This window comes from Ictalurus punctatus, chromosome 8 (genome assembly GCF_001660625.3).
Source record: "Ictalurus punctatus breed USDA103 chromosome 8, Coco_2.0, whole genome shotgun sequence".
Taxonomy (NCBI): domain Eukaryota; kingdom Metazoa; phylum Chordata; class Actinopteri; order Siluriformes; family Ictaluridae; genus Ictalurus; species Ictalurus punctatus.
In genome coordinates, this window is record NC_030423.2 from 12,100,349 (window position 1) to 12,127,409 (window position 27,061).

The window sequence follows — 27,061 nt, forward strand, 5'->3', positions numbered from 1 at the left end:
TCCTATACTTTTGCTCACCTACAAATTGGGTGGTCTGCCATCAAAGATACCATGTTTTAATATGTTCAACACGTGTATATGTAAATATCAGAAAATGAAAGCTGAATTCTGATCGATTTTGTCATATTCATCTTTTGCTCTCAAAACCGAATGTCATCAATAGCCGAAACAGAATTGGCGTTCTGAAACTGTTAGACTGTTCCAATACTTTTGGATGGGACTGTAATTATAATAATAGGAATTCAAAATCAATCTAATCATATAATATTGTGTTGTTGTTTTTTTTGTTTTTGTTGTTTTTTTTTTTTTTTTGGAAAATGCTGTAGTTGGTGTTTTAAAATGTTCCTACATCTCTAAGGGTCTCTACACAGCCCTGCTGAAATCACTTGCAGTTCTATGCTGAATCCAACCTTTCCTTCCCTGGTCACTTCACTTGGGATCTAAACACACAAATATGTGCATAGGGGAATTCATCACCTCTATCCACAAAGAGTAGTTAAGAAGTTCTGCTATAGTGCCATCTACTGTACAAGAAAGCATCCAATAATTTGAAGGCCACTTGCCTTTAACCCACAGCATTAGTGATGAGTCTGTTTAAACAGACAAATCTGATCACAAGTCTAAGATCACTTGCTGAGGGGTTTCACTTTAATGATTGTTGAAATTATATCTAATTTTTGTCCCAATCATGCTCTTTTAGTATTGTTGCACTGCACATTGTAATGTTAGCTGATAAGCCCTTCATGTGTCTGAGCTGAAGAAGGGTGTGTTTGAGCAGCAAATAGGAAAACATGCTGCGCAGGGATACAATACGGACAGGATTAACGAACACTGAGGAAAACAGACAGTGCATAGAATATGACTAAACAAGGACACACTAAAATGCACTTGAAATTAAATGGAAAATAAATAGTCCTATGCATGATCACAAATTTCAGAGATTCCACAGATTAATTCCCTACTACTACCACACAATGAAAGCATAATTAAAGGTTGGAAATTGGTCAATATTTCTATTTCGAAAACAATTTGAACTCGATAGGAGATAAATAATTGATTTATGGACATAGCCATAGATATTTATCGTTAGATATATGAACTTTAGATAAACTAACTTCCCAGTGTCCTAAATTCGGATAACATGAATGCCAGCAGAGGTGCAGTAGCTATGTGAGGAGTTCTTTTTCAGCACCTTGGACAGCTACCCCGAATCTCACTGTTCCCTCTGCTATATCCGCATAATTTTTACAAAAAGTTACAAATAAGGAAATATTGGTCAGTATAACCTCACTGCAAGAAATGTAAACTACGTGACCATGCAACTATTTAGAAAGTCGTATTTCTCATCTGAAATAAACATTCGTTCATGAGATGTGATCATCATTAGTACTTCTCAAGGTTAATTATTCGGCGTAACATTTTACAGCATGTAAAACAAGTAAAGTAAATCCATACCTGATGTAGATTTTCTAAGAGGAAAAGTCATGTTTATCGGTCAGAAAGCGAAGACGATGTGTGGAAAGGAAAGAACAGTCCAGCGATGGTTCACTGCGAGCAGGATGTTTTCAAAGTTTTAACCATATTAAAAGAAGTCACAAGGGACCAAGACGAGAAGCCATCGAGGCGGGGCCTGCTGCATTCGGAGATCATTAATGGACATTAGTGACATGCCATTAGGACTTCTAAAGCGATCATTAAATATTTATTGGGGAAGCGTTGTGGATGCGGCGAGCGCGAGGGCACGCGTTCACTGAAACTGCGGCGCTCTGGCTCAAAAAAACTGACAGAAAGCAATTGAGTGATGCTCACAAACTGGGCTTCCTGTTCAAGAGGAGCCTCCTCTCTTCTCCTCTCCTCTCATGTTACACACAAACGACTGTAAAGTGATCCGTTAATGCGCCGCATAAACCAGTTACGCTGGAGCGGCCACTTTGCGCTCAAACACATCAGCGCCTATATCTATCTGGCGATATGACAGCGGCCAATCCCTGCTACTTCAGTCAACTCATCCTTTCACTCAAGCAACAGTCCTCAGGATTGACAAAAACATGTATTATTATTATTATTATTATTATTATTATTATTATTATTATTATTATTATTATTGTCGACTAAAAATCAACAGAAGTGAGGGACCGAGTTTTAAACTGCGTTTAAACTTTTGTGTTATCACCACTAGATGGCGCGAAAGAACCATACTTTTCAACTCGGTGTGTTTCCCAGATGTAAAACGCGTCACATTACATGGATTTAAAATAAATAAATAAATAAATAAATAAATAAAATAACATTGGATGCAGGGTAAGATATGGGGAAGAGAAGGGAGAATGTTATGTTTCATGTGAGCATTAATATTAATATAACATTAATATTACTTATATAGGCTACTATACTAAATTATAAATGACTAATCTGAGGCTAAGTATAAAGTAATAGCAGGGGGAGAAACACTTATGTACAATAATTATAAACATAGACCAAACCAAAACATAATAATTAGACATCAACCAAGACATAATAATGAAAAAAAAATAAATCTTAAGAATATCTCAGTCAAATCTCTTTCTGTCATATTTTCATTTAAACAAACTGCTTCCTCACTTTTCTCACCATTTGATCTTTAAATCTTTCATTAACTGATAACAGGACAGGCATTAAACATTTGAGTCATAGTTTAAAAGTCAAAGGATCTGACATCGGAAATCTGGACTAAAGACACAGACATACTTCAATCAAGTGACACTGAAAACTCCTTCTCCATCCATCCATGCATCTTCTATACCCCTTATCCTGTCCAGGGTGTACCCCGCCTTGTGCCAGATGCTCCCTGGGATAGGCTCCAGGTTCCCCGAGGCGAACGTGCTAACCACTAAGCCACTGTGTACCCAAAACTCCTTCTTTAAATGTTAAATAAACTTCTTCTTAAAGCTTAATAAAGATATTCTACAGTTTTAATCATATTATTTTATAACATGGTTTTAAACCTGTTAACCATAGGCTTGGATTATATGGAGTGTCTTTCATACAAATAAACATGTGCTTTGCCTTGCAGCCAGAACTACTGTCAGAGCCATGATCTTATAGAAAATTTGTCAATACCTACTGAATCAATCAGAGTCCAGCATTCAAGAGTGCTGTGGCATAACAGAAAGTAATTCTAGACAACCTCACAGTTCATTTACTTCAGCACCAAGCTGCAAGTTCACTTTGCCAGGCACCTGCACCCTTTCCCGAGCGAAAGAATGCCAGGCCTGCATGATGCTTCCTGATGACACACACAGGCACACAGATGGCCATATTGATCTCTCCTACCCACAAATTCCCCACCCCCTCTATCTCTCTCTTTGGGCCTCACATTCTGGGATGTCTTTTCAACAGCTCCTGCTGCCAAGAAAGGATGACATCATCTTTGATAGTTTAAGCATGTGAGCACACTTGCTAGTCACTAGATGGTGGCATTGTTAATGGTGGACATGATGGGGGACATGTTGTTATGTGACATGATATGACGTCTTAAAATTCCAGATGATGGTGATGATGATGATGATGATGATTATTATTATTATTATTGGCTTTCAGGCTGATAATAGGGCATATTTTGGGGATATTTGTATTGTGAATATGAATAAGAAATATATATTATACGGCCAAAAGTATGTGGACACCTGACCATCACACCCATATGTACTTGTTGAACAGCCCATTCCAAAACCATGAGCATTAATATGGTCCCCAATTTTGCTGCAATAACAGCCTCCACACTTCTGGGAATGCTTTCCAGTAGATTTTTGGAACATGGCTGTGGAGATTTGTGTTCATTCAGCCAGAAGAGCATTAGTGAGGTCAGGTTATGTCATGTCAAGTTATAAGGCCTGGTGCATAGTTGGCATTACAGTTCATCTCAAAGGAGTTCAGTGGGGTTGAGATCAGCACTCTGTGCAGACCACACCAGTTCTTCCACACCAACCCTGGCAAACCATGTCTTCATGAAGCCTGCACTGTGCCCAGGGGCATTGCTATTCTGGAACTGGTTTGGACCCCTTAGTTACAGTGAAGGGAAATCAAAAACTATACCATAGAAAGACATTATAGGCAATGGTGCACGTCCAAATTTAAGGCAACAGTTTGAGGAAGGTGTCTCCATACTTTTAGCCATACAGTATATAAGGCAAAATTCTGCTGTAAAACTAGAACAAGAATTCACTCCTCTCCAAAAGTGAAGTCTAAATGTGCATTAAGGAAACAGGTTTTAGTGCATCTGCCAAGCTATTAAAGTCACTCTAGTGAAGTGATATCAAAAATAATTTATGTTCATTCAACATCTACTTCTTAAGTACATGAAATCACATGATGTAAGGTTTGCTTGCGTGATCTGATCGTGGACAGATCTAAAGAAACACGTACATTTTGATTAAAAAAATATTTAAAAAGCTGTCACACAGTATCCAGAGCAACTTAGTCTTGCGTTTTCTCTAATTAGGATGAATAATTTGCTATACTCATATAGTCTCTGTCAGGGATCACTGCTGTGGTGGTATAAAGGAGGATCTATTCTGTAGAGCACTGACCACCAGTGCCATGGCAATGGTTGAGGTTGTCATAGAGACTGTGTCCATACGCAAGAAGGGAGAGCATGTTTACAGTTCCCTCCACTAATATTGCCACCCTTGGTAAATATGAGCAATGAAGGCTGTGAAAAATTGTCTTCATTGTTTAACCTTTTGATGTTTTGTTTAAAAAAAAATTCACAAAAATACTCTGCTCTCATGGATATCAAACAATTGCAAACACAACACAGGTTTATGAAAAATATATTTGTTAAATATAGGCGTGCAACAATAATTGTCACATTTTTAGTCAATACTTTGTGCTACCTCCCTTTTCCAAGATAACAGCTCATTACAGGAGAGTCTTCTCCTATAATGCCTGATGAGGTTGGAGAATACATGGCAAGGGATCTGAGATCATTCCTCCATACAGAATCTCTCCAGATCCTTCAAATTTCAAAGTCCACTCTGGTGGACTCTCCTCTTCAGTTCACCCCACAGGTTTTCTATGGGTTTCAAGTAAGGGTACTGGGATGGTGATGGCAGGACCATGATTTTGTGGTCAGTAATCCATTTTTGTGCTGATTTTGATGGATGTTTTGGATCATTGTCCTGCTGGAAGATCCAAACACGGCCTATTTTAAGCTTTCTGGCAGAGGCAGTCAGGTTTTCATTTAATATCTGTTGATATTTCATAGAGTCCATGATGCCATGTATCCTAACAAAATGTCCAGGTCTTCTACCAGAAAAACAGTCCCAAAACATTAAAGAGCCACCACCATATTTAAAATGAGGTACTTTTCCATATGGCTACCTCTCTGTGTGCACCAAAACCACCTCTGATGTTTATTGCCAAAAAGCCCTATTTGGGTTTCATCTGACCATAGAGCCCGATCCCATTTGAAGTTCCAGTGGTGTCTGGCAAACTGAAGACTCTTGAGTTTGTTTCTGGATGAGAGTAAAGGATTTTTTCTTGAAACCCTTCCAAACAACTTGTGGTGATGTAGGTGACTTCAGATTGTAGTTTTGGAGACTTTCTGACCCCAAGACACACCTAACTTCTGCAGTTCTCCAGCTGTGATCCTTGGAGATTTTTTGCCCACTCGAACCATCCACAGTGCGTTGAGACAAAATAGACACATGTCCAATTCCAGGTTTATTCATAACATTTCCAGTTGACTGGAATTTCTTAATTATTGCCCTGATGGTGGAAATGGGTATTTTCAATGCTTATGCTATTTTCTTATACCCACTTCAGATTATCTGAAGCTCAACAACCTTTTGTCGCACATCACAGCTATATTCCTTGGTCTTACCCATAGTGATGAATGACAGGGAATTTGACTATGTGTTACCTCATATTTATACCCCTGTGAAACAGGAAGTCATAGGTGAACAATTTCCTGTTCCTAGTCACAAAGTGTACTTAAAAAAAAAAGTCAAATATAAATGGGCATATACTTCAAATATATTTTTCTCATATGAATTCATAGCAGTGCCAATAACTGTGACAAACATATATTTAACAAAGATATATATTTTTTTGATATACCTGTGTTGTGTTTGCAATTGTTTGATATCCATGAGAGCAGTGTTTTTGAACTTTTGAATTTTTTTTAACAAAACATCAAAAGGTTAAACAATAAAGATGATTTTCACAGCCTTCTTTGCTCATATTTACCATGGGTGCCAATATTAGTGGAGCCTGTCAGCTGGTGTAGAGGTACTGGGACTGGAGCCATTTGAAGCCATGAACAAAATGTGATTATCAGACATTCTACTGTGACACTACAGTAAAACAGTGGCATTTAAGGTAGGAGAAGAAATGAGTCATAAAGAAATGAACAAGGAAACAAATTTTAAAAATATGTCCACATGTGACAGGTATAAGAATAAGAACAAAAAGGACAATGGAGTAAGGAGGAGCTTCAGGAAAAGATCTACTCCACTATCCACATACTCAGTTTGCTGGTTCGGGAAATCATATCCATAACAGAGTTAACACAAGCAGGCTCCATTCTGAAGGATAGAAGTGGTGATTAGGGTGAACTTGAGGGCATAGTAAAACTGGCAGATGGATCTAATACCTTCCTCAGCCAGACAACAGCAGCTATTTTCATATCTCAAGAGACCTCTGGGTTTCAGCTTTACCTTGAAGTAAAGTACCTTTTGTAGTTGGATCCCTGGTGGCATCTCAGCCACGCTAAGAATAATTATAGCAGCTGCTGTCACACAGTGGAGACATCAAGCATCTATATTCTGTATGACTTAAACCCTCTTTAACACTTTCTTCCTCACTCGTTCTTCCTACAAGTTCCTTACTGAATAACTCGAGCTTTTATTGATCTGGATCTGGTGTGCCATTCTGAACTCCTGCCCTGTGGGATCGATTTATACACCCGTGCTCTCTTTGAGTCTTAACCTGCATCTGTGACTGTGAAATGGTCCCTACAGTGCAGCTCCATGCTGGAGCCCACATGACCAGAATGAGTAATACGAGAGCTGCTCTTATTGCACATGCCAGTGTGAGACACAGTTCTCTACAGGTACATTGTGTCTTTCTCCCAACATGGTTTACACTCAGATGGTTTGAACTTTATCCCATCACAGCTGTTTACTATAAATGTAGTAAAAAAAAAAAAAAGATTATGTTATGGCATAACATACTGTTGCACAGGCTGACCTGATGGGCAGCTTGCATGGCAAATGAGGTTAAAATGAAAGTCATATGTAATGTGTTTGTCATAAATATGTTTTGTTCTAAAAGATAAACGTGTTAATGAGCTTCATGATTGCTATAACCCAGTCTAGCAGGAAAGAAGTGGACAGAGTTGGCATCTTTAGTAATGCAGGCCTGAAAATTGGGGACACAAGCAGAGATCCTGCCTGTTTCTGGGTTGCCAGTCTACCCTACTTTACCTTTGTGAGCTGAGTGAAGCACAGGAATATTGAGACACACATCTCACGGAGCATGACCCACTTACCAAAACTCAACCTGATGGACCAAGTAATGGCCAAATAAGTGTAATGCAATGATCTACAGTTACTCAAGAGTACCTAAGAGACTATTTCTTACTCATGCTTACAGCAAGTCAAGAACTACTAAGAATAAAGGTTTAATTTCGTTTCCAGTGTCATACATTTGGCAAGTGCAAAATTTTTTTTTGACAAGTACCATGAGATTTTAAGTGAAACATTTATGTTCAATAATCCTTAGCATGAGAGTGGAACGACCTGTATAATTTACTTAGCGGTCCACCACTGGAGTTAAATCCTCTCTGGCCGCAACACACTGTGGGTCACATTGAACACTTTCTCTACCAGGAAGATTGCACAGCTGCCAACAGGAAGCTCTCCAAATGCAGGAAGGGCTTTTTGGAGTCCATTTATATTGATACCGTTATATATTCACACCCTGCACTGCACCACATTCCCTCTGATCCTCTAGCACTGCTCGACTGGCCCCACCATCTCTCAGGGTACAATGAAGACATACAAGGAATTACAAGGAAGACTCTTCTTCATTCTGGGACCTATGTGGTGGAATGAACTTCCCCTAGAACTCCAAACAGCCGAGTCTTCGGCAGACGTCCAAAGACCTAACTCTTTCTGAAGTACTTAAATTAGCACTTTAATTAAAAAAAAAAATATTGTGTTGTCTGTGTGCTTTTCTCACTAAATTACCTCCCCATGAGTTTTTAGACTGATATTCTTATCCCATGACCTAGTGAACCAGTATCAGGATGTATTTATTAATTGATAGAAACTTCAAAGCTGGCAAGTATTAAACGTAATGAAGGTTAGGATGGATGCAAGTGCAGATAAGAGCTTTTAATAAAGAGAGGCAGGCAGTCATATCCAAATAACAAGACAATAGCGTAGTCCAAAAACAGGCTATTGATCAGGTGGTCAACAAACAGGCATGAACCAGGCAAGGCAAAAATCGAGAACGTGGAACAAGAAGCAAGATCTATGAACATAAAACAAAACGAGGAAACGGGTGCAAATACTTGGTATGGTGAGAACACTCAATACTTCACAAAACCATTGTGTTCAAGCAGTCTCTTTATACAATGGTTGCGAGTGCGTGTGAGATTGGATGTAGGTGTGCGTGATTAGAATTAATGAGTGTTCTGGGAATTGCAGTCCATGGCGGCCATGTTTGTAGGCCACAGTGCATGATGGGAAATGTAGTCACTGGTTTGCTGTTTTATGACAAAAGTATTCTTTAAGTCACTCTGGATAAGGGCGTCAGCCAAATGCTGCAAATGTAAATGTATACCATCATATATACATATTTATATTCATAGCACTGAAAAGATTGCTAAAAATTTCAATTTTAGCATTTTTATGTATTCCTTAAAATTCTCTGGTTTCCTTAGACCTCCCAAAAACATGCTGGTGGGTGGAAAGGTTACTAGGTGTTACTGTGAGCGTGTTCTGCATTTCTGCTCTACATCTAGGATTCGCACGTTCCATCACGACCCTGACCAGGATAAAGCGATTACTGAAGCTTTCATCTGCAGTTTGAAGATCGAACCTGCATTGTACTGCTATGAATTCTAAAGAGAATGTTCAATGAGACAGAACATTTTGGCGGTTAATATTAATAAAATTTATGGGAGGGGCAAAACCTGTCCATAATGTTATTGTTATCTCAGGTTACGCATTAAGCACACTTCAGTCAAACTATTATTAAACACTTCCCTGTAAGAAGCATGAAAGACGAAAGACACAACACAACACTTTATAAGCAAAAACAGTCAGTGAGTTTGTGAGCGGTGGGATGCGACGAGAAGAGAAGAAGCAGGGCTAAGTAAGTGACAGCCCTTAACACAGCCAGCTGTCAACACATTTAGCATCAATTCAGTGCACTGCAGTGTGATTACTACTACACTTAGCAACTGCAATGTCACATACCCAAAAATAGCTCAAATCGCGACCACACTGCCCTTAGCACTCAAAAATAAATAGAATGGTTTTGCAAGCTGATTAGCTCACTAGCATTAATGTGAACACTCATATGTGAAATCTGTTAAAGAGAGCATGCCGTTTTCATTTCATTTCCACCATTAACACCATGCTTTTATTAGGAGCTATCGGGTGTTTCGCTCTTGCTTAGTAACACTGTCTGGTTTGGCTGTGGTGATGGCTGACCAGGAATTAGTACTGTAGCATAAGCTTGGAGGGGAGCAGACAAAAGCAGATGTATTCTTCCCATGTGATTAGTCAGTCACATTTGGAGAAATGAAACATGAACAAACGGTCAGCAAATTAGAAAAAAAAAACTCAATGGGCTTAAGAAAACAACATTTATACTGAAAACCTTTTTGTGTAAATGTAATGTTGTCAAATGAAGTTACAAAGGCTGAGTGCAAGGAATTGACTGGGAAGACAGGTCTGAGCTATGAGCAGCTTTGATTTTTATAGAACACATAGCAACAGCATACGCTCAACCTCCTCAATTATTGATGCTTTTTACCTTTTTCCTCCACCTCAGAACAGTATTCAAGAGTGATCCAAGGCACTTACATCTTCACGCTGATGTGCCTGCCCTGAGTTTCTGTGGTCAACAGACCTTATTTCTTTAATCTTATTTCTGGCAACATCCCATGGTGATTCATCTTGACTAAGAGTGAGCCACTTGCTTCCCAAGTGTAAGAAAGGAGAAGGGGCTGTAAAGGGACCAAGGGGTCATCATGGTATAACATAGTGCCAGGATCAATTCAGATTCACTCCTTCATTCTCTCTCATCTCTATTTAAAATATAATGAGAGGTATCCAAGAGAAAACAAATGGCATCATATGAGGTTAAGAAGCCTGTTGTTTTTTCTAAGGGTGAGAGCAAATGATATAATTCTTCTTCTTCTGGGATTTGCTGACTTCTCACTAGTGTCTTAGTCTACAGTGCCCACAGAATCTCATTGTACTCAGTAAAGTCATTATACAAAGTTTTGGGCTTATATTATTCTACCGTTCCCTGCTTTTATTTTCTCAGTTTCTCCTTTTATGTATTTTTTAAATCCCTCAGTGTGTGAAGAGAGGAATTGGTTGCATGGAGTGACACATCAAAGGTAAATGCATAATTTGATTTCTATTTACTCTGTCATTCCGTGGCCTGCTTCGACATTTCACCCAAACAAAGCAATCTTTTTCGCTGCAGACGCTATGACTTCTGAAACCAATAAAGTAATAATACGTCTTTGCACACTGATGAAGCAGAAAGAGAGGGGGAAAAAATCCATGTGACTAAAAATGATAATCAGTATGAATGTCACTCAGTTAGCAAATAAATCAGCGAGGCCTTTCAAGTTAGGTGAAAGGCTTTGATGGCCTAAACCTCATCTGAAAAGCCGCATACCTGTCTATGTATTTTTAAAGGCATGCCACATCGTGAGCTGGACTCCAGTAAGGCTACTGGAGTCATTTTGAGGTTTAGGAGTTTGTATCCATGCTAGTCCAAGAAGATCGTATGATTAAGGTTTGTTCCCAGGCATCATATTTCAATGGTTTACTTACTTAAGCAGGGTGGACTGAGTTCCACACTGAATTTTGTATCAGAGATGGTCATCTGACCCTATTTTGAAAAAAGCAAAGTCATTAAACTAGCACAAGTCAAATACAGATCATCACACTAAAGCTACATTTATTGTGAAGTCCCTATTAATCAGCAGACTAAATGTCTGGCTAAGGACACAAGGTCAACAGAGAAATGTTGATGGTGGCTACTGCTATTGGCTACTGTTTTTGAGACTTATGATGGCTATAGAACATTATACACTGTACATTATAGTAGCATTCATACAAAACTAACACACACACACACACACACACACACACACACACACACACACACACACACACACAGAAGTGCTCAGTGTGTGCATGCAACAGTGCATAAGCTTTGTCACAGGCTTTGCTTGATAACGAATAAGTACAGTATTGAAGCTGTCTAAGCATGTTATGTCCTGTCTTCCTCAGTGCATTGATATGTGAAGAGTTTGAGTTTGAAAAGTTGCTGAGACTATATTTATCTGTGCTTTTGGAATCAAGAGAGCATTCTTATAATAACTCACTCTGAGCAAGCAGATTTTAAATCCATCTATTTGTGTAAACAGTTCTGCATTTAAAAATATATATATATTTAAAATGACAGCACTATTTATACAACAGTTACAACTCTGGGTAAAATGTAAATTTTTATTTATTTATTTATTTTATTTTTTAAATCCATGTCTTTAGCAAAAGACAAAAAAAAAAAAAAGCATTTCTATTCAAAACATCATGATTTTTGCTTTAAAGATCCCATGTCTTCATTTTTTTCAGACATTTTTATATTATTCCTGAGTACTATCTTGAGTGTTTTATATGTTTTAATAAAACTCGTATGGACTATCTTCCTTAGCTGGCCCCAGAGGTTTTCAGTGAGATTCAGATATGGGGACAGGGACAGTCATGACAAAAGCTTGATTCTGTGGTTATTGAACTATTTTTGTGTGGATTATGAACTTTTGGACCTTTTTCCATTGTTCTTTTCAAAATAACCAGAATTCCATTCAAAATCTCTGTAACGGTGGTCTAACCTACTGTTAACTATTTCCTTAGGGTGGTTGCTCGCAGTGGTCATGGGACACTGTTAACTTGTATACATACAGTATATGGCTCTAATAATCTCCATGATGGACTCCATGGACTCCATGATGCCATCTACCCTAACAAGGCCCTCGGGGCCTTTGGAGACCCTTTAAAAACTATGATACAGAGATAGAGAAATAGATTCTCTTTTCTAGGAGCAGGTCCAAAGCACAGCACGGCGAGCTGTGTCGATCTAGTGGTATAAACCGGGCTGCTTTGACCAATTCTCTCTCTGAAGATTTAGTGCACGCATATAAGCTTGCTGTAATCAGTCACTGAAACAAGTCAGCCATGCAGTGGCTAGCTCTTACGTCGCCTCTCATTTGTCTTTCTGTGTGTCTCTTTCTCTCTCTCTCGGTCACTCATTTAGTTACAGGATATGTCACAAACAGTCAGCTGTAGAAGCCAACACACTTGGACTACAGCCAAAGTTTGTACTTAGATAAATGTTCCTTTAATGGAGTTCAGCACTTGCAGTCATGCTTTTACACAATGTCTTATTAACACATCATAATAACAATGACAAGACTGACATAAAAATGTACTGGGGTTCAAACAGATCTTCAATACTCACAAAATAGATTACTTAAGCAACTTCTTAGTAATAAATCATGAGAATGTGTTTTGCAAGTGATATTCTGTAACTTTCTCTGTCATATTCATCTGCTACCCAATATCCCCTGTATCTCCTGGAGTCGGCCAGACCTGCAGAGGATCAGCTATAAATAGCTTTCTGAGAATTACATTACACTTAAGCTACTTCTCTCTGTAGCATAATTGGCCCTGATTGTCTTAACTTACTGCAACAGGCAGATTCCCTCTTTCCCTATGAGAGGGAAAGAACATCTTTTAATGTGGGATGTTTAAGTAAAGAAAGACAGACAGTGTTGCTAACTGCTGAACATATCCCATATTCTACAACCCCAATTCTGAAAAAGTTGGGACAGTATGGAAAATGCTAATAAAATTAAAGAGGGCTGATTTTTAAATGTAGTTTTTTGACAAAAAACGTATAAACACAAGGTATTTTATGTTTTACGTAGTCAACTGCATAGTTTGAAGGTAAATAGATGCATGCAACATGTTCCAAAAAAGTTGGGGTGGGGCAATTTAGGACTAATAGCTATGGGACAAGTTGAAATAAGGTGATGTGAAACAGATGAGGCAATCGTCTAATCATAGTATATAAGGAGCCTCCAAAAAAGGCCTAGTCCTTCAAGAGCAAGGATGGGCCAAGGCTCGGCAATATGCCAACAGGTGCGTCAGCGAATAATCCAACACTTTGAGAACAACATTCCCCAAAGACAAATCGGTAGGATTATGGGCATTTCACCTTCTACAGTGCACAATATAATTAAAACATTCAAGGAGTCTGCTCAAATCTCTGTGGGTAAAGGGCAAGCCGAAAACCACTTCTGAACGCACGTGATCTCCGATCCCTCAGACGTCACTGTCTTAAAAATCGTCATGAGTCTGTAATGGAGATCCTGACATGAGCTTATGAATACTTTGGTAAACCATTCGCCACTGCATATACAGATGCAAGTTAAGGCTTTACTATGCAAAGCAGAATCCATACATCAATACTGTCCAAAAGCACCGCTGACTTCTCTGGGCTCAATCTCATCTGAGATTGACAGTAACACAGTGGAATCGTCTTTGTGATCCGATGAGTCAAAATTTTAAATAGTTTTTGGACAAAACAGCCGTCATGTTCTCCGGGCCAAAGAAGAAAAGGATCATTCACTGTCAGGTCCAAAAGCCAATGTCTGTCATGATGTAATGTCATGGAGATCTTGCACATCTGGGAGATCAGATTTTAAATGAATGAATATTTCCAAAAATAAATTAAATTCACAAAGTAAAACATCAAATAATGTGTTACTAATGTGTTTTCAATATAGTACAGGGTGAATTGAATTTTCAAATTACTCTTAATTTGTTTTTTTTGTTTTTTTTGCATTGCTGCATTTTCCATACTATCCCAATTTTTTCGGTATTGGGGTTGTAATACAATACTGAACACTAGGGGGGGAAGTGGTGAAATACAAGAACAACAAAAATAAAGAAAAACAAATCTTAATAATATAAATATGTATAAAAGATGGTACTGTGTAGGTTTTTACTATGAAAGTTTCTGCAAGGTCTCAGATTTCCTGTAATTAAATGCATCTACAGTACACTTATGGCTTCTAGCTAGAAGACATTTTCACAGCTTGTGAAAGCAGTGGTTATGGAGTCAACCATGTGAATTAATTGGAGAAATTAAAGTTTAAGTTCAATTTTAAGTTCAATATTTCATATTAGTTTAAAACATCCAACAAATAAGCTGAAACACTTTCCAAATGTCTGACCTTAAAGCCGCTGTTATCGATGTTGATGAGCTTGCTTAATTCTACAAGATGTAGCCATTAAAGTATTTAGCACTTCCACTCTTCAGTTCCACTCACTCCATCTAAAACGCTCTCCAAAGTCCCTCCATCAAAGACATGTATATGTACAATGTAATCTTATCATGAACCAACATTATGCTGATGCCAGTACAGGCTTTTGTTCGCTACAAACACTTCAGATCAACAAACTTAGCTTAAGTCAACACAGCAGTACTTTTTACTAATCTACACATCAGCCAGTGATATTTATAACTGCTACTAAGCAGTTGTAGGCAGATTAATAATCTTTTTTTGTCTTTCTAACTTTGTTGTGTGTTTCAAATATTTGCATCTATGGTGGTGCTTGAAAGTTTGTGAACTCTTCAGAGTTTTCTACATTTCTGTATAAGTATGACCTAAAACTTCATCAGATTTTCACAAGTCCTAAAAGTAGACAAACAAAACCCAATTAAACAAACGAGGCAAAAATATTATACTTTGTCATTTATTTATTGAGGAAAATGGTTCAATATTACATATCTGTGAATGGCAAAAGTATGTGAACCTCTAGGATTAGCAGTTAGGTGAAGGTGAAGGTGAAATTAGAGTCAAGTATTTTCAATCAATGGGATGACTATCAGGTCAAAGTCTGATCTTCATGTTGGGCGACCAACTAAGATCACTCCAAGAGCAAGACGTGTAGTCATCCATGAGGTTACAAAGGAACCTAGGGTAACTTCTAAGCAACTAAATGCTTCTCTCACATTGGTTAATGTTAATGTTCACGAGTCCACCATCAGGAGAACACTGAACAACACTGGTGTGCATGGCAGGGTTGCAAGGAGAAAATCACTGCTCTCCAAAAAGAACATTGTTGTCCATCTGTAGTTTGCTAAAGATCATGTGGGCAAGCCAAATGGCTAACAAAACAAAACAATGCTTTGTGGATAGATAAGACCAAAATAGAACTTTTTGGTTTAAATGAGAAGCATTATGTTTGGAGAAAGGAAAACACTGCATTCTAGCATAAGAACTGTATCCCATCTGTGAAACAGGGTGGTGGAAATAATTGATGGAACAATGAATTCTGAATTATATCAGCGAATTCTAAAGGAAAATGTCAGGACATCTGTCCATGAACTGAATCCCAAGAGAAAGTGGTCATGCAGCAAGACAGCAACCCTAAGCACACGTCATTCTACCAAAGAATGGTTAAAGAAGAATAAAGTTAATGCTTTGGAAAGGCAAAGTCCTGACCTTAATCCAATAGAAATGCTGTGGAAAGACCTGAAGCAAGCAGTTCATGTGAGGAAATCCACTGATATCCCAGAGTTGAAGCTGTTCTGTACTGAACAATAGGCTAACATTCCTCTAAGCCGATGTGCAGGACTGATCAACAGTTACCAGAAATGTTTAGTTGCAGTTATTGCTGCACAAGGGGGTTCACATACTTTTGCCACTCGCAGATATGTAATATTGGATAATTTTCCTTAAAATAAATAAATGACCAAAAATAATATTTTTGCCTCATTTGTTTAATTGGGTTCTCTTTAGCTAATTTTAAGACTTGTGTGCAAAATCTGATGATGTTTTAGGTCATATTAATGCAGAAATGTAGAAAATTATTAAAGTTCACAAACTTTCAAACCCCATTGTACACTGCAAAATGAATGCCTTTCAAGCAGAAAAGCGAATTAATTGTAAAGTCTTTCGATTTTTCAAGTCTCCACACTGAAAACTCAGGACTAGTTTTCACTCCTCCTTCTTTTTGGTCCCATTACTGTCCATAACTATTCAAATATCAGGCTCTTTAAGTTATTTGTGTAGAATATTATTCTGGCTATTCCTGAACTATTTATAGGCCTATTTAAATCGCAGACCCCTGGGTATGCTTTATGGACCCTAGTATGAGAACCACTGATCTAGACAAGCAGCCAATACTGGCCACTACTTGAGCAAGGCCCTTAACCCCCAACAGCTCAGTTGTATAAATTACATAAATGTAAGTCACTCTGGATAAGGGCGTCTGCCAAATGCCATAAATGTATAAATAAATAAATAAATAAATAAATAAATAAATAATTTATTTATATATTTTTAATAAAATTATTATATCTATTTATGATGATGATGATTAAACAGTAGAAGGAGAAAGGTCAGAGGCATTAGTGTAGCATGTACTTGTCTATGGTTTACTTAGTCATATAGTTAAATGGATTTCATGATGATTGCATTAGAAATGTTTTATATTTTCAACAAATCATTATCCAGTTATTAGGATAATCATTCCTATAAACCAAAGGTGCTGGAGCTGTGCTCCTTTCTTTTTTGACCTTACCCATCAGGCAGCATCTGGATTCACACTTGTGATTAGACAGAATTTTCACACAAAATAACAGAGGGATAGAGGACTACTTTCTTGCAAAGAAACATCTAATTATCCACAGCACATCCACAGCACACCATGGTAAAACCTCTAATTGCTTATTAAAGAGCCTGAGTCAGTCACAGAAACTTTTTTCTGTTTTATTGAGATCTTTAAATACCTTTGATAACTTTAGATCATTAGTCACTATTAGGTTGAAAGCAGCATAATAGCCAGTGTGTAGCTGGGAATCTGCCACAAAGATGTAAATGGATTTTCTGCCTCCTGACATTCCTCACATATTCCTCCCACAGGCTGGCAGCTGAGGTGATGCTCAAAACTTTACAAATCAGGGATGACAAGGGCACAGTGTGCCCTAACTGCTGTAGCATCAGACACAGCCTTACATGACCTCCTCCACCCTGAGCCCATATGTCAAAATGATTTTCAGCCTTGCTATGCTTGCTGTGCAAGTATGTGTTTGTGTGTATACTGTGCAAATTATCTCTATCGTCCTCTCGTGTGTATGAAGACCATGCCCTTGAAGGCGAGATTAGCTGAACATAAACATCTATAAGAACTGGCAATCCCCAATACCCCATGGCTTTACATTACAAAGAGGCTGACCATGGCAGCAGCAATACGTTAAATATATATGATTTAGCTATATAGGCACTTTGTTTCATATCATGTGCAGTTTTTCCTATTTGTATTGACAACGTTAATATCAAGCTGTTTCTCTACATACTCTTTTGTTTGTTAGTTTATTGTTGTTTTACTCTGATTGTATGTGTATATTTTAATGTGTGGGTTCTTCTGTTTGACATGGTTTGAAAACACGGTCTGTCACGTGACTTCACCTGTCAGTTGTTCATGTTCATACTGATCATGTGACTACTTTTTAACATCTAGAAGAAACAGCCGAAAAGCACCCATGTCAACTTGCCCTGATGAATGGCTGCAACGTGCAGGTATGTGTTTTAACTGTAACTATGACTGAGTAGCCAAGAGATATTAAAGGCTTTTTAAATCAATAATTATTCTGAATGCCTCAAAGTTCTTCAGTAACACTCATGGCCTTGAATACTTGTTTGCGTATGGACAGATGGGTTTGGAAGGGTTTGTGTAAGTGCAGTGTTATTTGTGCGTCTCCACTAGTGTTGGGTAAGTTACTCAAAAAAAGTAATCCACTACAGATTTCTAATTACTACTTTAAAATTCTAATCGGATTACATTACTGATTACTGCATGTAAAAAGTAATCAGATTACTAATTACTTTACTTTCAAAACTTATCAAACCTACACTACAAAGTGAAACTCATAGTTCTTTCAGTAATTTTAGCGTGCGTCAATGTATGACATGATTAGAAAAAATTTGGATTTATAATAAAACTTGGATGTTGTCACTGTGTGTAGGCCTACCAGACTGATAAAATATAAAACTTTTTTAACTAGGCTAGTTTGGTATCACTAGACAAGGGGAGGCACAACTAAGCTATCATTGTAAGAGTTTAGCTCCTACAGTGCCACGCAAAGTACATTATCTTTCCTTATGCTCTGCTCATATGTTCATGTAAACTGGAACTCGTATAAACATTTACACACCTTATTTTCCTGCTCAGCATCAGAGGATGTTACTGTTTCAGTTTCAACCCATTTACTGGTTTATATAAAAAAATTTTAAAAATTGGCATATATCCATTTTTCCTCACACTGACTGTGAGCTAGCATTTGGCAGAATTGAGAGCTGTCAGCTAATAAGACACAAGCGTTTCCACATATTTTCCTGTAAACTCTGTCTGATTGACCTCGCCTCCGTTCGCTGAAGATATGAAATTACAGGCCGTCTTCTTTTACTGACTTTCAGTTACGCAGTGACAAACCACACCAAGTGGAGAATTATTTGGGGCTAAAGAAAAAAATCTTCAGGGCTACAGCCCCAATTGCTCAGGCCAGGTTACACCCCTGGCAGCCATGCAAAACATGATTTATTTTAAAAATGCATTTTTACTTAATATTGTTTTCTTAACAATAAATTTGTAATGCAAGTAACGTAATTTTATTGACATCAGTAACTGTAATCAAATCATATATATATTTAAAATATAATATGTTGCATTACTGCGTTATCAGAAAAAGTAATTATAATACAATTACGTGTTACTTCATGTTAATTCGTTATACCCAACTCTGGTCTCCACAGTATCTATCAGTGCTTATACACACATAGTACACACATACACAATGCTATGATTCTTATGAGACCAACGAAGCCACAACGGTGCATAATAGACATGAGGCAACCGTGATTTTCAAGTGAACATTTAAGATTAAGAGAAATTCAGCAGAGGAAGTGGTACTGCTTACACAGGATCTAAAATGGATCTGCCAAGCTTTTATGTATCGATCATCACTCTATGAAGTGTCTCTTCCACTCTCTTTGGCTTCTCAGTCTGTCAGATAAAGGCTTCTAGCTTTTTTTGGATCTACTCACACCAAGTGTGGAGAGGAATTAAATAGCACTTCCCAGCCTGCCTCTCTCTCTCTCTCTCTCTCTCTCTCTCTCTCTCTCTCTCTCTCTCTCTCTCTCCATCCTTTCACCAAGAGACTGTGTGAATTGAAGATCATGTGCAGGCAGTGTGGTACTCTCTCTCTCTTTCTCTGTCTTTCACCAGGGACAGGGAGTGTGAAACAGATTGATGAATAAGGGGACCAGCTGAGAACATGTGGGGAGATGACTCAGGTTAACAGACTAAATGGATATCTGGAACGCAAGGGTGCATGTGGGAGGAAGAGACTTACTGAGTGAGAAAAGAGGCAGAAAGAAAAAAACAGAGAGAGAAAAAGACAAATGTTCTGTAGTGCTTTTCAGAAATCACTTTCGATAAAGCTGATCATGTTAAGCTCTAGGAACTGATAAAAGCTTAACCCTGGTGCACACTGCAATCTCTACCATTACAGCTAATAATGAGGAATCCTGTGAACTATTCTAGTTTTCATCATCTTAAACCTGTGAGTTTTTCAGTATAACTCTGCAGATAATATTTAATACTTTCACACATTCAAATATACCGCATTTAAATAGTACTTTCCTGTCATGTATGCTTTCACATTTGCCATTAATATAGTGTACTGTGTAACAGCATGAGTACACTACCATTCTCCACTGACATCAGTTATTTGGGGAAATATATCATTCAAACACTTCACTTGTTTCATCCAGTGTGTAGTCCCACTCTCCAGATCCACCGCATACATTTCCTTCTCTTCTCCTACACTAAAAACTCTTCGTCTACAGGCTCTTCATCTGCTTTTGCTTCACTGTGCTATTGCTTTAAATCATCTGCATTTAATATTGTACCTACATTGTAGCATACATACATAATCAAGAAGCCAACGTCTTTCTTGTTAATGTATTGCAAAGCTTTTTTCATATCAGGACTTTATTATTTTCTAGAAATTATAAGGCCTGTGGATAACTGCATAAATTTTACCTCTGGATTGAATTCATACTTTCAGATATACAGCTTTACATGGTACTTCAACAGTAATTAATCAGGTAGGTTATGAATACTAAATGTTAGTTTTTGATGGATTGTGTCTGTAGCATTGTTTACACTCCAGCTGATGTACAAATATCTGCAGAAAGCACAGTAAGTCCGTAAGATCTATCACTGGAAACTGCCAAAAGCTCAATAATGTGCAGCGCAACCCAGTGCTGGACCTGTGGGCCTAACTGGCACACCATCTAATTCTGGGCATTCATACCAATAAATAAAACAAGTAGAGTGTTTAAATTAAAAAAGAAAAAGAAATCTGATGCCACATGGGTTATGTAAGATATATGGAATGGTTTTGCACTGGAAAGGATGTGTGTATCACAGTCTGTCTGGATGGTAAGTGACTGTGTTAGAAAATGGGTCAGTCCAGAAAGTGCTAGGCAAATTCTCTGGTGCCAGAGAGGCTTCATAGGATCCCTGGGGAAATAAAACAAGGCTTGTTAGTTTTTTCCCCCTAGTATTGTTTTAGTTATGCATATATATATATATATATATATATATATATATATATATATATATATATATATATATATATATATATATAATGTATAGGTAACTGTATGTGTGTGTATGTATATATATATATATATATATATATATATATATATATATATATATATATATATATATATATAAAACTGGTAACTGTAATCCATTACAGTTATGTCAAAAAAGAAAGTAATCAGAAGTAATAAAAAAAAAAAAATACTATCAGGATTACACTTTTTTAATTTACTGTAATACCAAAGAAGTTAATCTTTTGACATAACACAGTATAAGCAGCTGCTTGATTATAGTTCTTGTTCTCTCTTGCTAGTTGTGGCTCACATGAACAACCTCCTGGTGCATGCGCAAATAAATTTTGCACAGTTAATTTGATAGAAATGAACAGAAGAAATTGTTCAGTATTGTCAGTATAATTGTTCTCTGAAATGCTTTTTTAGGGTGACTGAACATCCACTTTTTCAGACCTTAAAAAACATCCGGCCGGGATTTCTAAATTTGAGAAAATGTCAGAGATTCGACTTTAATTTCATTATGATGTGCTTATGGTCTAATACAGCATCATATGTGCTCATATTCTCTCTCACACACCAATTGGTCGATTATAAAAGGCTTGCAGCAACTATTGGGCAAATTCCTGTCTCTCAACCATTAGCCTACTCTCAGTGAGCGTGCAAAGGTGAAGTGCTGTTGTGTGCACCATCAAACAGTTGCTTGACAACAGGGGTGCCATAACAGGGGGAAGTTTAGGACGATTCCAAGGGCCCTGGTCAGACATGGGGCCCAGCAGAACCGCATACTTTCCTGTTTGATTTTGAAATTTAAATGGCTTTTTTGCTAAATATTCTATTAAGAAGCACACTATAATGAATGACCTCAGACTGTGCATGTGTGTGTCCCTGTAAGACTATTCAGAAATGTGGCACTTTACATGCATTGGGTAGATGGCAAGAGATGGCACACACAGAATTTGGGATACCAAGAGAGGAACAAAAAACATGAAAAAAAGGAGAGAGCAAGACAGGGAAGACAGCTAGTCACCCAGTTTTTCAAAAAATAAGGTGATTTATGTCCCCTGTTTTATGCTATGATTCTGAACCTAGCCCGTATAGAAGCTGTTATAATTAACATAAAATAGAAATGCTATCAGTTGCTCACCCTGATGTTTATCACACAATATTTCAAAGAATGTATGTTTTTCCAAGCAATCGAGCAATAGTAATCCATTACATTGAGCTTCAAAAAGGATGGAAAAGCACCAAGCGACAATAGAACTAGTATAGCACTGTATACATTCAAGCTTTCCGAATCCTTGCAACAGCTTTCTGTAAGGGATCAATCGAAATTTTATGTAATCATAAAAATATGCTTTAATTGTCCCGAGTGAGTTTATGAGAGAAGTGTTGTTATGATGTCTGATTAGTGAGTGAATCGTTTGTTTGAGTCGGTTCATTTCAACGAATTGGAGAATCCGTTTGATAAAACCAGTCTGAATGATTAATTCATGAATAGAACCGATTTGATTCTCGAGTTCAACTCACTGATTCAATGATCCTGTCACTGTTTTAGTTAATTTCCACATTTCTTTCTGGGGCAGCTCGTGTGGGAAACTTATTATTCACTCAATGAATAATAATAATAATAATAATAACAATAATAATAACAATAATAATAGCAGATTTCATTGTTCTTGGTACTTGGGGAATAAGAAATTACAAGTTGACAGCTTATAAAGACATCCAGACATAGCTTCTATATTGTCTGTGTATGAGAAAGAGAGTGTACAATAATGTTAATTATGTGTACTGTATATATGTATATATGTATATACTGTATATATATATATATATATATATATATATATATATATTTGTATATAGTTATAAATGCATCATTTCAGTTAATTTAATAAACTGTTCAATTTTAGTTCTTTATAGTCTCTTATTGTATATGCAATAATTGTTATGCTTATTGTTAATGATTGTTTTTACATGTGGCAGTAAGAAAAGGTAATTGGGGGATGGGGGCTTGGGGCCCGGAGTACAAATTAGCCAGGGGATGACCCTGCTTTACAATAGCAGCAAATGAAGCTGTCCTGAGTCAAAACAATGGCAATTTTAATTTAATGATATCATATTGCTTCATATTACATGGCCATTCAAATGTGCAAATGATGGCAGAAGGGGCAGAATGTATACTCGTGGCATTTGATTTTATTTTATTCCATGGACATTCAAAGGAATGTAGGAATTTATATTTATTTATATACTAATGGCAGCCTCGAGATGCTGCGCATGGTAATGCCTACATTAAGCAGCTCGGCTCGCGACTCATGCTCTTCTCGGAAGCCGAAGCGAGTTGGGATTCAGAGCCTCGCGGATCTGGGCCTGCCGCTGCCGAGGCAGCTAGCCGTCTCAGGTTCGGGGGATCTCTTATGGATCCGGAAGAGGAGCCGGAGACAAGCACTGCTCTATCTCGTGCTCTGTCTTCCAGGTTCGGTTCTCCGCTGGATTTTGGAGCTTGTGTCGTGACTCCTCCTTCCGGTATGGAAAGCCAAAGGGGAAAGAAAAAAAAAAAAAGAAAAAAAAAAACACACACACACAAAAATAATAGTAATAATTCCTCTCTGACTCCAAGGAGCCAGATGGATGTGCCAAAAACTGAGAGCCACATATAAAGAGCTGCTTGAAGTGATTACTAAGGCTGGATGAGCCTTTTTCTCCCCAGTGAAAGTAAATCCCTCACAATGCAGAAACTACCCTTTCTTCCAGAAGTGCGTGACAAAATATCAGGCTTCTGGGGGAAAGCCATGCATTAGCCGTATTTATAACCCCACAATGTTGGATGATTTGGCCATTGTGGGGAATGAACGGCATGACTATTTAGCTATGCTGAAGGTGGAGGAGGCGCTTGTGAACTACCTCTCTCCATCGACGGCAGGTAATTACGGGGGCCGGCTTTGCCATCCAAGCCACCGTGTTAGGCCACCGTGGCATTGGTGGGCAAGGCCTATGCGGTAGTAGTCTTGCTTGTGGGTCACTGCAGACAATGACACTGTTCCAGGTGTACCAAGCACACCTGCTGAGTGAGCTCGACATATGGCGGCATTCAGCCAGTTCCTTCCTTGTTGTCTCGAGTTCAAATAGGGAATCCACGAGTGGAGCCCGGGCCAGCACTAGTGCGAGGGAGACCCAGAAGGCGAGTAAGGCAGCCCGCCAACCCCTGCAGACAGCCAGGGGAACCAGGCGGCCACAGTCATGGCCTGCTTCTACGTCTGATCTGACAATGGTCATAAAGGCCAAGCAGGCAAAGAAGAGTGGTCCTGAGGGGCCATGGAGGGACGTATCAGGGGACATGAGGTTGTTGAGGAAGTTAGCCCCCAGTGCTACTGTAGGTTCTCCCCTAGCCATGGCGGTCCCAAGTTTTCAGTGTTCTCTGGTCAGCGAGTGGTCAGAGGGCAATGAAAATCTGATGCTTTCCCTCCAATAGAATGTGGAATAGTTAACGTCACTAAAAGACCATCTGGCAACATGGAAACTACTGCCAAATGTATCTCCATGGGTTCTGTCTACCGTAGGAAAGGGTTACCCCGGTCCAGTTTATAGCTCGACCCCCCCGGTTCAGAGGTGTGCTCACCACAGTAGTCAGCACAGACCAGAGCCCAACGTTAGTGCAGGAAGTAATATCCCTCTTGGACAAAGGGGCCACAGATCATGTACCCCGTTCCCTGAGAGAGGGAGGTTTTTACAGCCGTTATTTCCTGGTCCGCAAAAAATAGGAGTATGTGGCCAATTTTAGATCTGCGTCATCTGAACTGTACTCTTCAGACATACAGGTTCAAGATGCCGATGCCCAAACTTATTGTTCCACAGAATCAGTTTGAGGACTGGTTAGTGACGATAGATCTAAAAGGTGCATATTTCCACATAGAAATATCACTAGCTTTATCCCCTCGCACCTTCACAAAGTCCATGGATGTCACTCTGGCTCCATTGTGACTCCAGGGCATCCGTGTACTAAACTACCTGGACGACTGGTTAATTCTAGCATGATCCAGGGAACTGGCGTTTCAACATCAAGATGTTGTTCTCGCCCACATGAAGAGCTTGGGGCTCAGGTTGAACCTCAGAAAAGTATGCTTTCCTCAGTGTAGTGGACAACTTTTCTAGGGGTTATAAGGATTCTACGACGATGAGTGCGTTTCTATCCCCAACATGCGTAGGGTCAATCCTATCAACACTGAGCAAGATAAAGCTGGATCTTGGGAGACTATTGGCGCTTACGGGCCTATTGTACAGGAGACCATTCAGTGGTGGCTGAGAAGTTGGGGTTTCGTCCAAGGACGCAGGACGAAACCTCTGAGAATAATCAGTGTCACATGGAAATGCCTACGTGCTCTGAGAATTTGAGTGTCCCGGTTTCTAGCCTTGGGTCACACTTTAGGGGTGTCTCCTTAGAGCAAGACGGTAATGACAGACACCTCCCTCACGGGCTGGAGCACTGTCTTAGACAGCTGTCCAGCTCACAGTTTCTGGTGCAGCCCTCATCTGGAGCGGCATATAAATTGCCTAGGAATGTGGGCCATATTTCTACCACTGAAATTCCTTCTTCCTCAATTGAGAGGTCACCATGTGTTTACAGACAACACATCGGTGGTCTCATATATTGACCACCAGGGAGGATTATGTCCGTGCCCCCTGTTCAGGCAGGCGCAACTAATTCTTCTCTGGGCAGAAGGAAAGTTTGTCAGTGAGTGCAATATACATTCTGGGAATATGGGGGCAGACATCCTGTTGAGGCAGGGGCTGAGGCCCAGGAATTGGTGGCTTCATCCACAAGTGATGGAGTCCATATGGCGAGGTTGGCCAAGCGGGACTGCATGTGTTCGCCTCCAAGGAGACAACACACGGCCCACTGCGTGGGCTGGATGCCATGGTGCACATGTGGCCGAGGTCACATCTGTACACTTTTCCCCCGATCACTCTGCTCCCACAAGTTCTAGCAAGAGTTCGCCAAGACAGTCTGTCTGCTGCTAGTAGCACCTTATTGGCCAGCTCAAATATGGTTCTCAGAGATAATATCCCTGCTAGATGGCACTCCTTGGTAGATTCCCATCCGCAGGGATCCACTGTAGACCCAGTGAACTGCGCAACAGTTACAGTCCTGGAGTACTTACAAGAACATTTCTCATCGGGGTGGGCTCCTTCTACAATCAGGGTTTACATGGCCACCATTTCGGCCAGCCACGCCCCTGTTGATGGAGCCTCTGTGGGGCAACATCCTCTAACTTCGAGGTTTATGTGTGGTGTCAGGCGGCTGAGGCCCATCTGCAGGCCGCGTATACCTTCCTGGGACCTTTCTGTGGTCATGGAAGGTCTGTCAGGGGCCCCATTTGAGCCCTTAGAGTCAGCCTCTGAGAAGCTTCTGACTCTAAAGGTAGCTCTACTGCTGGCCCTGACATCTCTCAAGCGAGTAGGAGATCTACAAGCTCTCTCTGTTGCCCCTTCCTGCCTTGACTTTGCCCCTGGATTAGCCAAGGCCTTCCTGTATCCTATGCCAGATTATATTCCTAAGGTACCTACATCGGCTGCCCACCCTGTGGTGTTGCAGGCTTTCAGCCCTCTTCCATTCCCCACACCAGAGCAAGAGAGAATGCACCTGCTCTGTCCAATAAGGGCTCTCTGTACTTACATCCACCGCTCCGGCCAGTGGTGTAAATTGGAGCAGCTGCTGGTCTGCTTTGGTAGTGACAGTAGAGGTGATGCTGTGTCAAAGCAGCACATCTCTAATTGGATAGTGGAAGCAATCTCTACTGCTTATGAGGTACGCGGTCTCACTACGCCTCTGGGCATAAGGGCTCAGGGCTCACACTAGGGCGGTGGCCTCCGCGAAGGCTTTGTCCAAAGGGGTATCCTTACAGGATGTGTGTGCTGCTGCATGGTGGTCTACACCACACACATTCATTCGTTATTACAGCCTGGATATTCATTGCACCCCAGGCTCAAGTGTCTTGCAGTGACCCTTGGACTTGCGTCTTTTTGAACAGGCCATACCCTCGGTATGACGGAGTGGGTATT

At 39.4% G+C, this 27,061-nt stretch overlaps 1 protein-coding gene across 4 annotated transcripts in view; it reads right to left on the bottom strand.

The window, feature by feature from the left end:
• Positions 1-27,061, bottom strand: part of fgf13a (fibroblast growth factor 13a) — a 134,811-nt gene that overhangs the window by 41,782 nt on the left and 65,968 nt on the right. The window contains exon 1 of one of the 4 annotated variants that reach the window (XM_017473347.3): positions 1,456-1,746. The exons of the other annotated variants lie outside the window; for them this stretch is intronic. Within the exon in view, the coding sequence (XP_017328836.1) occupies positions 1,456-1,486 (31 nt within the window). The 5' untranslated portion in view covers positions 1,487-1,746. Of the gene's footprint in view, positions 1-1,455; positions 1,747-27,061 lie in introns of those variants that run through there. 4 annotated transcript variants of the gene reach the window in all.